Raw genomic sequence first — 14,593 nt, 5'->3', positions numbered from 1 at the left:
AACGCACACCTCCAGACTATCCTTGATTGTGCTTTGCTGGCTTTATCTTGCACTGAACATTATTCCCTTTATCATGAGTCTGTACACTGTGGACAGCTCGACAATAGGTGAGGGAGTAGGAGATTCGGCCCTTCGAGCCAGCACCGCCATTCATTATGATCATGGCTGATCATCCACAATCAATAACCCGTGCCTGCCTTCTCCCCATATCCCTTGATTCCACTGGCCCCCAGAGCTCTATCTAACTCTCTCTTAAATTCATCCAAGTGATTTGGCCTCCACTGCCCTCTGTGGCAGAGAATTCCACAAATTCACAACTCTCTGGGTGAAAAAGTTCCTTCTCACCTCAGTTTTAAATGGCCTCCCCTTCATTCCAAGACTGTGGCCCTTGGTTCTGGACTCGCCCAACATTGGGAACATTTTTCCCGCATCTGGCTTGTCCAGTCCTTTTATAATTTTATATGTTTCTATCCTTCTAAACTCCAGTGAATACAAGCCTAGTCTTTTCAATCTTTCCTCATATTACAGTCCCGCCATCCCGGGGATTAACCTCGTGAACCTACGCTGTACTGCCTCAATTACAAGGACGTCCTTCCTCAAATTAGGAGACCAAAACTGTACACAATACTCCAGATGTGGTCTCACCAGGGCCCTGTACAACTGCACAAAGCCACACTGGTGGAGCAAAGATGGGGACGGCCAAGAGGAGTTGGCGTTCGAAGCAACGGGCGAATTATTAAACTGGTGCTTGCTTCCCAGGATGCAAGACAAACTTCACCTGTCAAGTGTGACCTCGCTACATTTTGTTGTCTTCTCAGACGACGAGGTTACTCAGAAACTCGATCAACAGTAGCGAGCATTTGGCAGAGACTTGATCAAAAATACAACAACGTCTTAATTACAGAATGGAACTCAGAAAGACTCGGTTAGGTCACAAACCGAGAATGAGAAGACAATAGACAATAGGTGCAGGAGGAGGCCATTCGGCCCTTCGAGTCAGCACCGCCATTCAATGTGATCATGGCTGATCATTCTCAATCAGTACCCCGTTCCTGCCTTCTCCCCATACCCCCTGACTCCGCTATCCTTAAGAGCTCTATCTAGCTCTCTCTTGAATGCATTCAGGGTGGTGAATCTGTGGAACTCATTGCCACAGACAGCTGTGGAGGCCAAGTCAGTGAATATTTTTAAGGCAGAGACAGACACATTCTTGATTAGAACGGGTGTCAAGGGTTATGGGGAGAAGGCAGTGGAATGGGATTAGGAGGCAGAGATCAACCATGATTGAATGGCAGAGTGGACTCGATGGGCCGAATGGCCTAATTGTACTCCTATAACTAGCGAACACGCACTGTGAGGAGCTCTTGAATAAACTATGCAGACTGAGCTATGTGTGGCTCACATGTACAAGACTGAAGCTCAAGTGATGGCCATTGCTGAGTGTGAAGAACACACTGGTCTCCACCTGTGAAGACAGGTGGGATCAGTGGAGGAACCATTCTGGGTCGAGTTGCCAATTGCCTGGAATTTTTCAAGCTCCAGTTTCAACGTTTCAATTCCACTTACCTTTCTGTCATTTGGTTCAGTTGTTTCCCCTCTGTAATGACCCTGTGGAAAGTCCAAGTAGATTGCATGAGCTAGGAGAAATTGCATTGGTTGCCCACCTCCATTATATACAAATATTTGAAACATTAAAAAGGTCTTTAGACGTTTGACTTTAGAGATACAGCGGGGAAACAGGCCCTTCGGCCCACCAGGTCTACGCCCACCAGGTCTACGCCCACCAGGTCTACGCCCACCAGGTCTACGCCCACCAGGTCTACGCCCACCAGGTCTACGCCCACCTGGTCTACGCCCACCTGGTCTACGCCCACCTGGTCTACGCCCACCTGGTCTACGCCCACCAGGTCTACGCCCACCAGGTCTACGCCCACCAGGTCTACGCCGACCAGCGATTCCCTCCCACCCCCTCCCCCGTCAACCAACACTATCCTACACAATTTTACAAGCCAATTAAACTACAAACCTGTACGCCTTTGGACTGTGTGTGTGTGGTGGGGGAGGGGGGATACAGGGGTACCTGGGGAAATCCCATGCAGTCCTAGGGAGAGTGTACCAACTCTGTACAGACAGCACCCACAGTCAGGATCAAACCCAGGTCTCTGGCGCTGTAAGGAACTCTACCGCTGCACCACTGTGCCGCCCTACAAGGTTTTGAAGTTTCCAAATTTGCCCCGAACAACTGAAGAAGGTTGAATGTACAACGATACGGATGAATGTGTAACAATATTCATTGTTATTGAACAACTTAATTGTAAATTGCTAGGTGTATATTATGATAGAACTTCCCAATTATAATGTAGGCCAATTCATTTTACCAAAGAACTGGGCCCATTTGTAATATAATTTTGTCTATATTGCAGCAGAACTTGATCTAATTTCAATATAGTCCCTTTCATGTTGTTGTAGAGTTTGCCGACTGTAATATCGCTCCGTATATTCCTTAACTACATCGAACAAGGTATTTTGGCCCATGGTAAGTATTTTTAAGGCAGAGATAGACAGATTCTTGATTAGTACGGGTGTCAGAGGTTATGGGGAGAAGGCAGGAGAATGGGGTTAGGAGGGAGAGATAGATCAGCCATGATTGAATGGCAGAGTAGACTTGATGGGCCGAATGGCCTAATTCTACTCCTATGCCTTTTGACATAACCGATCAGCCATGATTGAATGGCGGAGTAGACTTGATGGGCTGAATCACCTAAATCTGCTCAGAGAACCTATGAAACCATGTAGTTAGTTGATATACAATTGTTCTCCAAACTCATTACATTAAGAAAATGTTGGAATTGCCACTTGTACATTGAACTTCCACTTACTCCAAACGCAACAATCTAATAAAAGACCCCATCATCAAACTCTGGCACAGCCCCATTTGCCTGTTCCCTAGCGCATTTAGGCTATAGTGAAGGGCAAAACGTATCTGCTCGTTCAAAACTTACTCAATGTATCGAAAGGTATCTGACACATTTTACTGCCCTTTACATCCTTGATAGTTTGACGTTAGAGTGAAGAGTCAAGAGTGTTTTACTGTCATATGTCCCAGAAATTCTTACTTACAACAGAATAGTACACTGTAAACATTATAAACGAGAAAAAATCTCAGCGCCTGTGTATATACATATACAAACACAAATATATAGGTACATATACTTACATTCACTTACATATACATACACACACATATACATATAGACACACACATATACACTTACACATACATGTATACAAGAGCACATTTACACTGACACATATATACATTTACACACTTGCATATATATCTATATGTACATGTGTGCATAAGTGTATATATATACTGTTGTAAATTGATACCGTTTTATATTGTATCTTTGTTTAGACATGTTTGTTTTTGTGGAAAGCACTTTGGGCTGCATTCAATTGCATGAAAAGTGCTATATAATTAAAGTTATTATTTTATATATATATATATACACACACAATAAACAACAATAATAGTGCAATAGTATAATAGTGCAGTAGTTCAGAGCTTAATGGAGGTTTGTAGTGTTTAAAAGCCTGACAGCTGAAGGGAAGAACTTACATCATGTAAAGGATAGGCTGCAATGTAAACTCCACTGGCAAGAAGGCTGGTGATCCCTGTGTCAAAACAAAAGCTCGTTTAAACATGGCAGACAAACTAGACAAGAACAAAGTTACAAATCTAATAAAAGAAAGTGCTTCATATTCAAACAAAGGTTATTCCTCGGTTTCAAAGGGCTCAATAAACAAAATCAATTAAGAGACATTGGACGTGCCATTTGACTTTGTAACAGTAGACCGAGAGCATAGAGACGATGGAACGAGATGTAGAGACGATGGAACGAGATGCCAGAGGAGGTCGTTGGGGCAGGGACTATCGCAATGTTTAAGAAGCAATTGGACAAGTACATGGATAGGACAGGCTTGGAGGGATATGGGCCAAATTCAGGCAGGTGGGACTAGCGTAGATGGGACATGTTGGTCAATGTGAGCAAGTTGGGCCGAAGGGCCTGTTTCCACGCTGCATGACTCTTTAACTCTTTGAGACTAATTATGTTTAGTTTACTTTAGAGATACAGCGCGGAGACAGGTCCTTTGGCCCACCAAGTCCTTTGGCCCACCGAGTCCACACCGACCATCAATCACCCGTTCTATCTTTTCCCACTTTCGCAGGCAATTTATCGAAGCCAAATAACTTACAAACCTGCACATCCTTGGGGTACGGGAGGAAACCGGAGCACCCGGACAAAAACCATGCAGGTCACAGGGAGAACACACAAACTCCGTAGAAAGAACATCGGTAGCGGGGATCGAACCTGGGCATTTGGCACCGTGAGGCAGCAACTCTACCGCTGCACCAATTTGCCGCCCTTAATCGTTCCAGAATATGACAAACTCAGGGGGGAAAATTGCTGAACTAACCGCAAATTAACTAGCATCCACTTGTACCAACTTCACAATGGATGTGGCATGCAGAGACTTCATTACGTAGTTTACCACGACATTTTTAACATTAACGTTTACGGGCATGCATCTCGCGACAACGGTTTGGAATCAAAGCTGCTTTACCCATGCTGTATTTGGCTTTGGTGCAGGTCGTTCTTTTTAAAATTTCGTAAACCTAGGAGAGAAAAAGGGCAAACTTATTACATCATGGCTGCAATGTCCTGCTGCAAGACCCTGTTGTGACTGGCACAATGAATATACGTCCGACACCTTGTAAGAAGATTTTAATAATAATCCTTCACCGGGAAACTTCTAGAAAATCACCTGACCTCAGTCACGAGGTAAAAGCACATATGCGGCTTCTGCTTTTGGCCTCAAGGGGGCACTGGCAGTTAGAATACATATACATCACATCTCCCCCTTCAATGTTGGGGTCCAATCTAATAACTTGAAGCTTTAATCAATTTAATGTGGATGAAACCCCACAAATAACACAACGCTCTTCAGACTACAAAATAACCAAATAATTGCCCAACAATTTTACATAACAAGCCGTGCCGGGGGTTTCAGGAGGACTGGGAATTTGGTCAATGGCCAAACAACACCCATTGCAATTGTTCTGTTGGGCGAAAAGTTTGATTACCTGTTACATCAAGAAATCAGGGTCCAACTCCATTAGAGACCAGAGGTGCTTTTTGAATATAATGGTACACTATGAACTCCAGGCAACATCTTAAAAAGGTTGACACCAGGAACTGCAGATGCTGCTTCACACAATGGGACAAAGTGCTGGAGTAACTCAACAGACTGGGGCAGCATCTCTGGAGGACATGGATAGGCGACGTTTCAGGTCGGGACTCTTCAGAAGGATCCTGACCCGAAACGTCGCCTATCCATGTTCTCCATAGATGCTGCCTGACCCGCCGAGTTATTCCAACACTTTGCGTCAAACTATGTTGGTGATCAATGCAAGCATAGTTATCAGCAGCAGTTTTCCTCTGGTTTTCACTGGGTCTCTCTCGTTGATGCAAGATTGTCGGACAAACACAAGGAACTGCAGATGCTGGTTTACACTTTTTTTAAAATGACAGTGCTGGTGTAACTCAGCAGATGAGGCTGCATCTCTGGAGGACATGGATAGGTGACGTTTTGGGTCGGAACCCTTCTTCGGACTCGGTCAGGACATGGTTGAAGAACAGCAAGAATCACAGAGGAGGAAGAGCAAGGGAGGACAAAGAGGACCTTGCAAATCTTTACGGATTCACTAATCAAGACGGCCCAGAAGATCATCGGCTGCTCACTGCCCTCTCTGGAGTACCTGTTCAGCCTACACTGCCTCAGCAGAGCAGACAAAATAATAAAAGACCCATCACACACTGGCCACCATCTGTTTGATCTCCTGCCCTCTGGTCGACGTTTCAGGTCGATCAAATCTCGCACAAACAGACTCAAGAACAGTTTTTACCCCAGAGCCATACGTGAACGGAACACTGTCAAACACTGATACGCACTGTTACACCGACTTTCAGCACGAGGTTACACTTTTTAAACTGCACTACAATGTGATCCATATTCATTCCTGTATTTAAAAAAAAATTTATTTATCAACTACTCGCTTGTTTGTTACATTTTGTATTTGCATTTATTGTATATATGTTTTATTTCTCGGGTGTTATGCACTGTCAGGATTGCTATTTTAATTTAGTTGTACCTGTTGCAATGACAATAAAGGAATTCTATTCTATTCTATAATTGATGCAGGATCTCAACCCAAAATATCGACAATTCTCTTCCCCCTCTACAGATGTTGCTCAACCCATTGAGTTCCTATGGAATTATTCTCCCGATTCTTGCATCTGCAGGAACAAAACAAAACAAAAAAAGCCTGCAGATGCTGGTTAATACATAAAAGGACACAGAGTGCTGGAGTCACTCAGCAGGTCAGGCAACATCACTGGAGAACATGGTTAGGTGATATTTCAGGTCTGATGAAGGGGTCCTGACCTACCCATGTTCTCCAGAGAAGCTGCTTGACCTGCTGAGTTACTCCAGCACTTTGTATCCTTGCAGCATCTGCAGTGCTATTGCCTCCTAACGATGGAGTTTGCGAACTTCATTAAAACTGGTGCAATTGATGGAACGCTATGAACGGATCCACCAATGTTGATGCTGTACCAGCACCATCAATGTTCCCGTGGCACAAGTTTGAATCTCATCTCCACCAGTCGCGGGAGTTAAATCCAGTTCAATGACTAAAGTGGGTGTAAAACACTTGCATCAGTAATGGGTTGGACACGATAGAGGCAGGAAACATGTTCCCAATGTTGGGGGAGTCCAGAACAAGGGGCCACAGTTTAAGAATAAGGGGTAGGCCATTTAGAACTGAGATGAGGAAAAACCTTTTCAGTCAGAGAGTTGTGAATCTGTGGAATTCTCTGCCTCAGAAGGGAGTGGAGGCCAATTCTCTGAATGCATTCAAGAGAGAGCTAGATAGAGCTCTTAAGGATAGCGGAGTCAGGGGGTATGGGGAGAAGGCAGGAACGGGGTACTGATTGGGAATGATCAGCCATGATCACATTGAATGGCGATGTTGGCTCAAAGGGCCGAATGGCCTCCTCTTGCACCTATTGTCTATTGTGACGCATAGTGTCACAGAAACTCATCTAGCTGATTGTATCCCTCTCACACCCAATGTATGGGAACAAAATCTGCTGTGCCTTCCCTGTACTGGACATGAAAATCACGGAAACATGGATGACCTTCCCAGCGATCTCATAAATAAAGTTCTACATAGGTGCAGGAGGAGGCCATTCGGCCCTACGAGCCAGCACCAACATTCAATGTGATCATGGCTGATCATTCAATCAGTACCCCGTTCCTGCCTTCTCCCCATACCTCCTGACTCCGCTACCATTAAGAGCTCTATCTAGCTCTCTCTTGAAAGCATTCAGAGAATTGGCCTCCACTGCCTTCTTGAGGCAGAGAATTCCACAGATTTGCAACTGAAAAAGTTTTTCCTCATTTCCATTCTAAATGGCCTACCCCTTTATTCTTAAACTGTGGCCCCTAGTTCTGGGCACCCCCAACATTGGGAACACGTTTCCTGCCTCCAACGTGTCCAATCCCCTTAATAATCTTATATGTTTCAATAAGATCCCCTCTCATGCTTCTAAATTCCTGTTTCCATTTCCCCCGACTCTCAGTCTGAAGAAGGGCTTTGACCCGAAACGTCACCCATTCCTTCTCTCCAGAGATGCTGCCTGTCCCGCCAAGTTACTCCAGCTTTTTGCATCTGTCTTCCCTCCCCTCTGAGAAACATTTCAATCCAAGGCCATTGATAAAACTGCTGGGAAAATTTGTGGGGGAGTTGGGAAGAGAGGGGGGTGTGGGGGAAGAGAGAATGGACAATTGATGACTCCGCATCTCGGTCAGGGATGGGTCAGTTAGCAGCTGACTCAGAAGAAAGCTTGTTGAAGCCTCGCCCCACTGGGTCAAATCAAGCCTTACTCCAAGGATTAGAGCACACCAAAAAAAAAAACAAAACAACAAATTTGAGACTCTAATGACGAAGGAAGACTGCACTGGCTTTCAAATGAAACTTAACATGCATTGCTGCCAGTCGAGTGAAGAGCAGAAAAGATATTGCGTTACTCAGGCCAACATTTATCAACCCCCCACGAGATAATTTGACGTATTGCTGTTGATAGGAGCGTGCTGTGCACAAAACGATGGCTACATTTTAGAGGCCGCACTTCTGAGATGCCTGGCCCAGAGCCGAGACCACGTGAAGCCAGTGCATAAAACGCAAGCCTGCCTCTCGTTTCCAGGAACTGGAGTGGGCCGGGACCGAGGTATCTGTCGCCCTGCAAGGAGGGCAGGGAAATTTACGCGGAGGAGAAATGTAATTGAGAAGGAACCCCCCTTCAAGATACTGCCTTGAGGGAGCTGCAAGGCAGATAAATGATGTCCGGCTGTTTAATTAGGGCATCGAGTTTCAAACTGTACAAGAAGATAACTGCAGATGCTGGTACAAATCGAAGGTTTTTAATTCACAAAATGCTGGAGTAACTCAGCAGGTCAGGCAGCATCTCAGGAGACTAGGAATGGGTGACGTTTTGGGTCGAGACCCTTCTTCAGGACTGGCAGCATCTCAGGAGAGAAGAAATGGATGACGTTTCGGGTCGAGACCCTTCTTCAGACCTGAAGAAGGGTCTCGACCCGAAACGTCACCCATTCCTTCTCTCCTGAGATGCTGCCTGACCTGCTGAGTTACTCCAGCATTTTGTGAATAAAGAGTTTCAAACTGTCATCAGGATAAGAGCAAGATAATACTCTTCAGTGCAATATCTTATATTCTGACAATGACCTTCCGAGGGCAGTATCTTATATTCTTTTTTTTTTTTTGAGATACAGCGCGGAAACAGGCCCTTCGGCCCACCGGGTCCGTGCCGCCCAGTGATCCCCGCACACGAACATTATCCTACACACACCGGGGACAATTTTTACATTTACCCAGTCAATTAACCTACGTGCCTGTACGTCTTTGGAGTGTGGGAGGAAACCGAAGATCTCGGAGAAAACCCACGCAGGTCACGGGGAGAACGTACAAACTCCGTACAGACGGCGCCGTAGTCAGGATCGAACCCGAGTCTCCGGCGCTGCATTCGCTGTAAGGCAGCAACTCTACCGCTGCGCCATCGTGCCGCCCTGGTAAGGGGGCGTACGTAGGCATAATGTGCATGCGTGCGTGTCACAGTGTGTGTGCATGTGAATGTGTGAACAATTTCTATTTTTCTCACTTTTAAAAAAATTGTCATTTTATTGTTATCATTTATCTTGTATATGCGAGTTCCACTCAGGCAGAGCGCCTGAATTTTGTGGTATGCACCACGACAATGACAAGTAATATAATTACTTGTATGGTGCCTGACCCGCTGAGTTACTCCAGCATTTTGTATCCATCCGAGTTTCAATTTTGACTGTCAGGACCGGTTAGAGCCCACCAGGTGGTTCATATCTCCCCCAGTGGAGGCCACACAGGTTCCCCAATGTGTGCGTGGATAGACAACAGCAAGTTGCCAAGTTGTACCTGTCCCACCCCTTTGCAAGTCTCATGTGGCAGGATACAACGAGGGGTCAGGAGAGCCATTCACTGCCCCTCATGAGGAAGCTTCAAGTCTTCAACAGACAGGGTGGCGCAGCGGTAGAGTTGCTGCCTGACAGAGCCAGAGACCGACCATTGGTTCGATCCCGACCATGGGTGCTGTCTGTACGGAGTTTGAACGTTCTCCCCGTGGCCTTTGTCCAGATGCTCCGGTTTCTTCCCACATTCAAAAGCCGCACAGGTTTGCAGGTTAATTTGGCTTTGGTAAAAAATGTGAATTTGTGTGTGTGTGTGTGCGTGCGCGCGTGCGTGCGTGTGTGTGTGTGTGTGTGTGTGTGTGTGTGTAAGATGGTGCTAGTGTGTGGGGATCACTGGTCGGTGTGGGCTCGGTGGGTGGAAGGGCCTGTTTCCGCACTGCATCTCCAAATTGAAAACTAGACTGGTGACTCAGAGGGTCAGGCAACACCTCTGGATAACATGGGTAGCCGACGTTTCGGGTTGGGTCCCTTCTTCAGACGGATTGTAGGAGAGGGAAGGGTAGAAACTGGAGGAGAGGTGGGGGAGGGGGTGCAGGACAAACTCTGGTACTTGTTGATGGATACAGGTGGGCTGAAAGTACCGGAGCGACCTGGTGACGACGCAGAGTGCTGGAGCAACTCAGAGAGACAGAGCACAAATTGTGATCGATGGCAAGTAACTGGAAAGTGCGCACAATTTCAAGGTTCAAAATCTGCATGAAAGCTGACAGATCCGAGTGGGATTTCAGAGCAGTATAGTAACCGGTACTGTGTTGCCCTCCTTGTGCACAAGTTAATAAAGTGTCACAAGGTCATTAGCGACAGGAGCAGAATATGGCCATTGGGCCCATCAAGTCAATAGACAAAAGGTGCAGGAGGAGGCCATTCGGCCCTTCGAGCAAGCACCGCCATTCAATGTGATCATGGCAGATCATTCTCAATCAGTACCCCGTTCCTTAAGAGATCTATCTAGCTCTCTCTTGATTGCATACAGAGAATTGGCCTCCACTGCCTTCTGAGGCAGAGAAATCCATAGATTCACAACTCTGTTCCTCATCTCAGTTCTAAATGGCCTACCCCTTATTCTTAAACTGTGGCCCCTGGTTCTGGACTCCCCCAACATTGGGAACATGTTTCCTGCCTCTAACGTGTCCAACCCCTTAATAATCTTATACGTTTCGATAACATCCTCTCTCATCCTTCTAAATTCCAGTGTATACAAGCCTAGTCGCTCCAGTCTTTCAACATATGACAGTCCCGCCATTCCGGGAATTAATCTAGTAAACCTACGCTGCACGCCCTCAATAGCAAGAATATCCTTCCTCAAATTTGGAGACCAAAACTGCACACAGTACTCCAGGTGCGGTCTCACTAGGGCCCTGTACAACTGCAGAAGGACCTCTTTGCTCCTATACTCAACTCCTCTTGTTATGAAGGCCAACATTCCATTGGCTTTCTTCACTGCCTGCTGAACCTGCATGCTTCCTTTCAGTGACTGATGCACTAGGACACCAAGATCTCGTTGCACGTCCCCATTCTATCATGGCTGATCTATCTCTCTCTCTCCTCACCCCATTCTCCTGCCTTCTCCCCATCACCCCCGACACCCGTACTGATCACAGTGTGTCTGGAAAATGAATGCAAGTTGTTAAGAGTCCAGTTGATCGGCAAAGACAACAAAGGCTTCGACATTTATCCCATTATTCACCGCTTTGAGGTATCTGAGACTGAAAGCATCACCTTGGATTGCATGCATCATATCTTAATCTGTCCACCTTCAGAGACTCATTAGTTGGGCTCACTCACAACCGCGTCTGACCCAGCATCATTGCGGTAATCTCAAGGTACCTCGGTAACTCACTGGAGTGCATTTACCAGAAAGTGAATGAGGCAAACAACTGGCAGGTAATCATGACACCAGCCCAACTGGCTGGCCTTAATTTAGCAGCTGAGCAAGCAAGCAAGCCCTTCAAAGGAGTTATTGTATACTGATGGAAAATGGTGTCCCTTGTCAATTCCCACATGCACAATGAGAAACGATTACCCCTCGTTAATTGATGCTCTTGCTGAGGTAATGAGACACAATGGTGTTGTGAGCTGCAAGGCACGCGTTGGACTTTCGAGATACAGTGCGGAAATAAGACCCTTCGGCCTACCGAGTCCGCGCCGACCAGCGATCCCCCCCGTACACCAGCGCTCTGACAACGCTAGGGACAAATTACAATTCACGGACACCAATTAACCTACAAACACGTACATCTTTGGAGTGTGGGAGGAAACCGGAGCACCTGGAGAAAAACCCACGCGGGTCACAAGGAGAACGTACAGACAGCAACTGTAGTCAGGACCGAACCACAGTCTCTGGTGCTGTGAAGCAGCAACTCTACTGCTGGTGATAGAAATACCTGTTCTACTTACTGGCCACTCGAAGTCAGAATGGGGGAAGAAAAAAAAACCCAGAAATCCATAGATGCTGAAACAAAATAGGACTGCTGGAAATACTCGGGTCAGGCAACCTCTGAGGTAGGAGAGGAATACAACTCCACAATACTGGACGAATACAGATTCTGCCCGACTATTATTAGGATTATTGTTAGTATGATCAAGACAATAGGCACAGGAGTAGGCCACTCAGCCCCTCGAGCCAGCACCGCCTTCAATGTGATCATGGCTGATCATTCTCAATCAATACCCCGTTCCTGCCTTCTCCCCATACCCCCTGACTCCGCTATCCTTATGAGCTCTACCTAGCTCTCTCTTGAATGCATTCAGAGACTTGGCCTCCACTGCCTTCTGAGGCAAAGAATTCCACAGATTTACAACTCTCTGACTGAAAAAGAGGTAGGTCAGAAGGATCCTGACCTGAAACGTCACCATTCCATGTTCTCCGGAGATGCTGCCTGAGCCAGTGAGTTGCTCCAGCATTTGTGACCATCTTTGGCCTAAAGCAGCATCTGTAGTTCCCAGATATCATCAGTATGAGGTGACCAGTGCCATCTCAATGCAACAGCACCACATCCCTCTCCTCCCCTTTCCTATTTGTTGATGTTTATGTAAGATTCTGTGCTATTCCACTTTCGCATCCACTCCAAACACACTAGGGGCAATTATTGTTTTTAGAGCGGCGCAGTGGCGCAGCGGTAGAGTTGCTGCCTCTCAGCGCCGGGGACCCGGGTTCGATCCCGACTAAGGGTGCTGTCTGTACGGAGTTTGTACGTTCTCCCCGTGGGTTTTCTCAGAGACCTTCGGTTTCCTCCCACACTCCAAATACGTACAAGTTGTAGGTAAGTTGGCTTGGTATAAATGTAAAATTGACCCTAGTGTACGTAGGGTAGTGGTAATGTGTGGGGATCGCCGGTCAGTACGGACCCGTGTGCGCTGAAGGGCGTGTTTCCGCACTGCATCTCTAAACTAAATTAAAATCTACAAAAGGTAGGCTCAAAATGCTGGAGTAACTCAGCGCGGGGGTCAGGGAGCAACTCGGGAGAGAAGGAATGGGTGACGTTTCGGGTCGAGACCCTTCTTCAGACCCAAAATGTCACCCATTTCTTCTCTCCAGAGATGCTGCCCATCCCGCTGAGATACTCCAGTTTTTTGTGTCTATTACAGTGTACAAGATACACGATAAGGGAATAACGTTTAGTCCAAGGTGAAGCCCAGCAAATTCCAAACAGGGATAGTCTGAGGGTCACCAATGAGGTTGATAGTAGTCCAGGAATGATCTCTGGTTGTGGCAATGATATCATGTATGCCAGTTCTTATTTTAATGAACAGAGATTTAGGGGTGGCACAGTAGCACAGCAGTAGACTTGCTGCCATGGAATCGGGCAGGGTTTAAACCCTTTGTAAACTTACATAACATTTGTCAGTAGGAGCTTTTCTGCAACAGACTTAAAAATACTGAATCTGTGGAATTCTGTATCACGGAAGGGCGGCACGGTGGCGCAGCGGTAGAGTTGCTGCCTTACAGCGAATGCAGCGCCGGAGACTCAGGTTCAATCCTGACTACGGGTGCCGGCTGTACGGAGTTTGTACGTTCTCCCCGTGGGTTTTCTCCGAGATCTTCGGTTTCCTCCCACACTCCAAAGACGTACAGGTATGTAGGTTAATTGGCTGGGCAAATGTAAAAAAGAAAATTGTCCCTAGTGGGTGTAGGATAGTGTTAATGTGCGGGGATCCCTGGGCGGCGCGGACCCGGTGGGCCGAAAGGCCTGTTTCCGCGCTGTATCTCTAAATCTAAAATCTAGAAGGCAGTGGAGGCCAATTCACTGGACGATTTTAAGAGAGAGTTAAATTTAGCTCTTAGGGTTAGTGGAATCAAGGGATATGGGGGGAAAGCAGGAACGGGGTACTGATTTTGGATGGTCAGCCATGATCACATTTAATGGCAGTGCTGGCTCGAAGGGCCGAATAGCCTTCTCCTTGTTGTAATATATAAGACAAGGGGGATGTTGTGATATTGCTGGGACTACTTTGTGTATCCAAGGACTACTTTGTATGCCTGTGTATATAAGTGATGGGTGTGATTAGGCGGTCACTCTGGATCCAGGCGGCCTTGGAATAAACAGCCTGGAGTTAAGCTCCACCATGATAACATCTTAAACATGTGTACTCGTGGTCCTTCCAGAGTCACAACAAAGGTACAACAAGTACCGGACCACGAAGTACAACATGGTGGCAGCGGTTTGGGTCTTTAGCCTAGAAAAGGAAAACAACAAAAACCCCAAGAAAAAAAGTTAACAAGTGCGTAAGAAAAAAAAAGAAAAAAAAAAAGAAAAAAAAAAAAGAAGGTTAACAAACAGGAACCCAGCAAAAAGGTTAACAGGAAGATAAGATAGAGCCCTGAAGAATGAAAAAAGTTTCCCACTCGGTACGGGGCCAATATATGTAGGTATACTTACCTGCTCAGTAGTCAGCGGCGAGCTGCCGACGTGACGCTGCAAGCTGCTGAGGGCGGCGTGTGAAG

General features: G+C 46.5%; 1 protein-coding gene across 1 annotated transcript in view; it reads right to left on the bottom strand.

The window, feature by feature from the left end:
- The window catches only part of ano1a (anoctamin 1, calcium activated chloride channel a), a 218,615-nt gene that overhangs the window by 86,115 nt on the left and 117,907 nt on the right, over positions 1-14,593 (bottom strand). The window contains exons 9-11 of the mRNA XM_078414914.1: positions 4,630-4,681; positions 3,623-3,678; positions 1,567-1,608 (exon numbers count right to left, since the gene is read on the bottom strand). Coding sequence (XP_078271040.1) covers positions 1,567-1,608; positions 3,623-3,678; positions 4,630-4,681 — 150 coding nt within the window. The remainder of the gene's footprint in view (positions 1-1,566; positions 1,609-3,622; positions 3,679-4,629; positions 4,682-14,593) is intronic.

Source organism: Rhinoraja longicauda, chromosome 18 (genome assembly GCF_053455715.1).
Source record: "Rhinoraja longicauda isolate Sanriku21f chromosome 18, sRhiLon1.1, whole genome shotgun sequence".
Taxonomy (NCBI): domain Eukaryota; kingdom Metazoa; phylum Chordata; class Chondrichthyes; order Rajiformes; family Arhynchobatidae; genus Rhinoraja; species Rhinoraja longicauda.
This window is presented reverse-complemented; position numbering and strand designations above follow the sequence as displayed.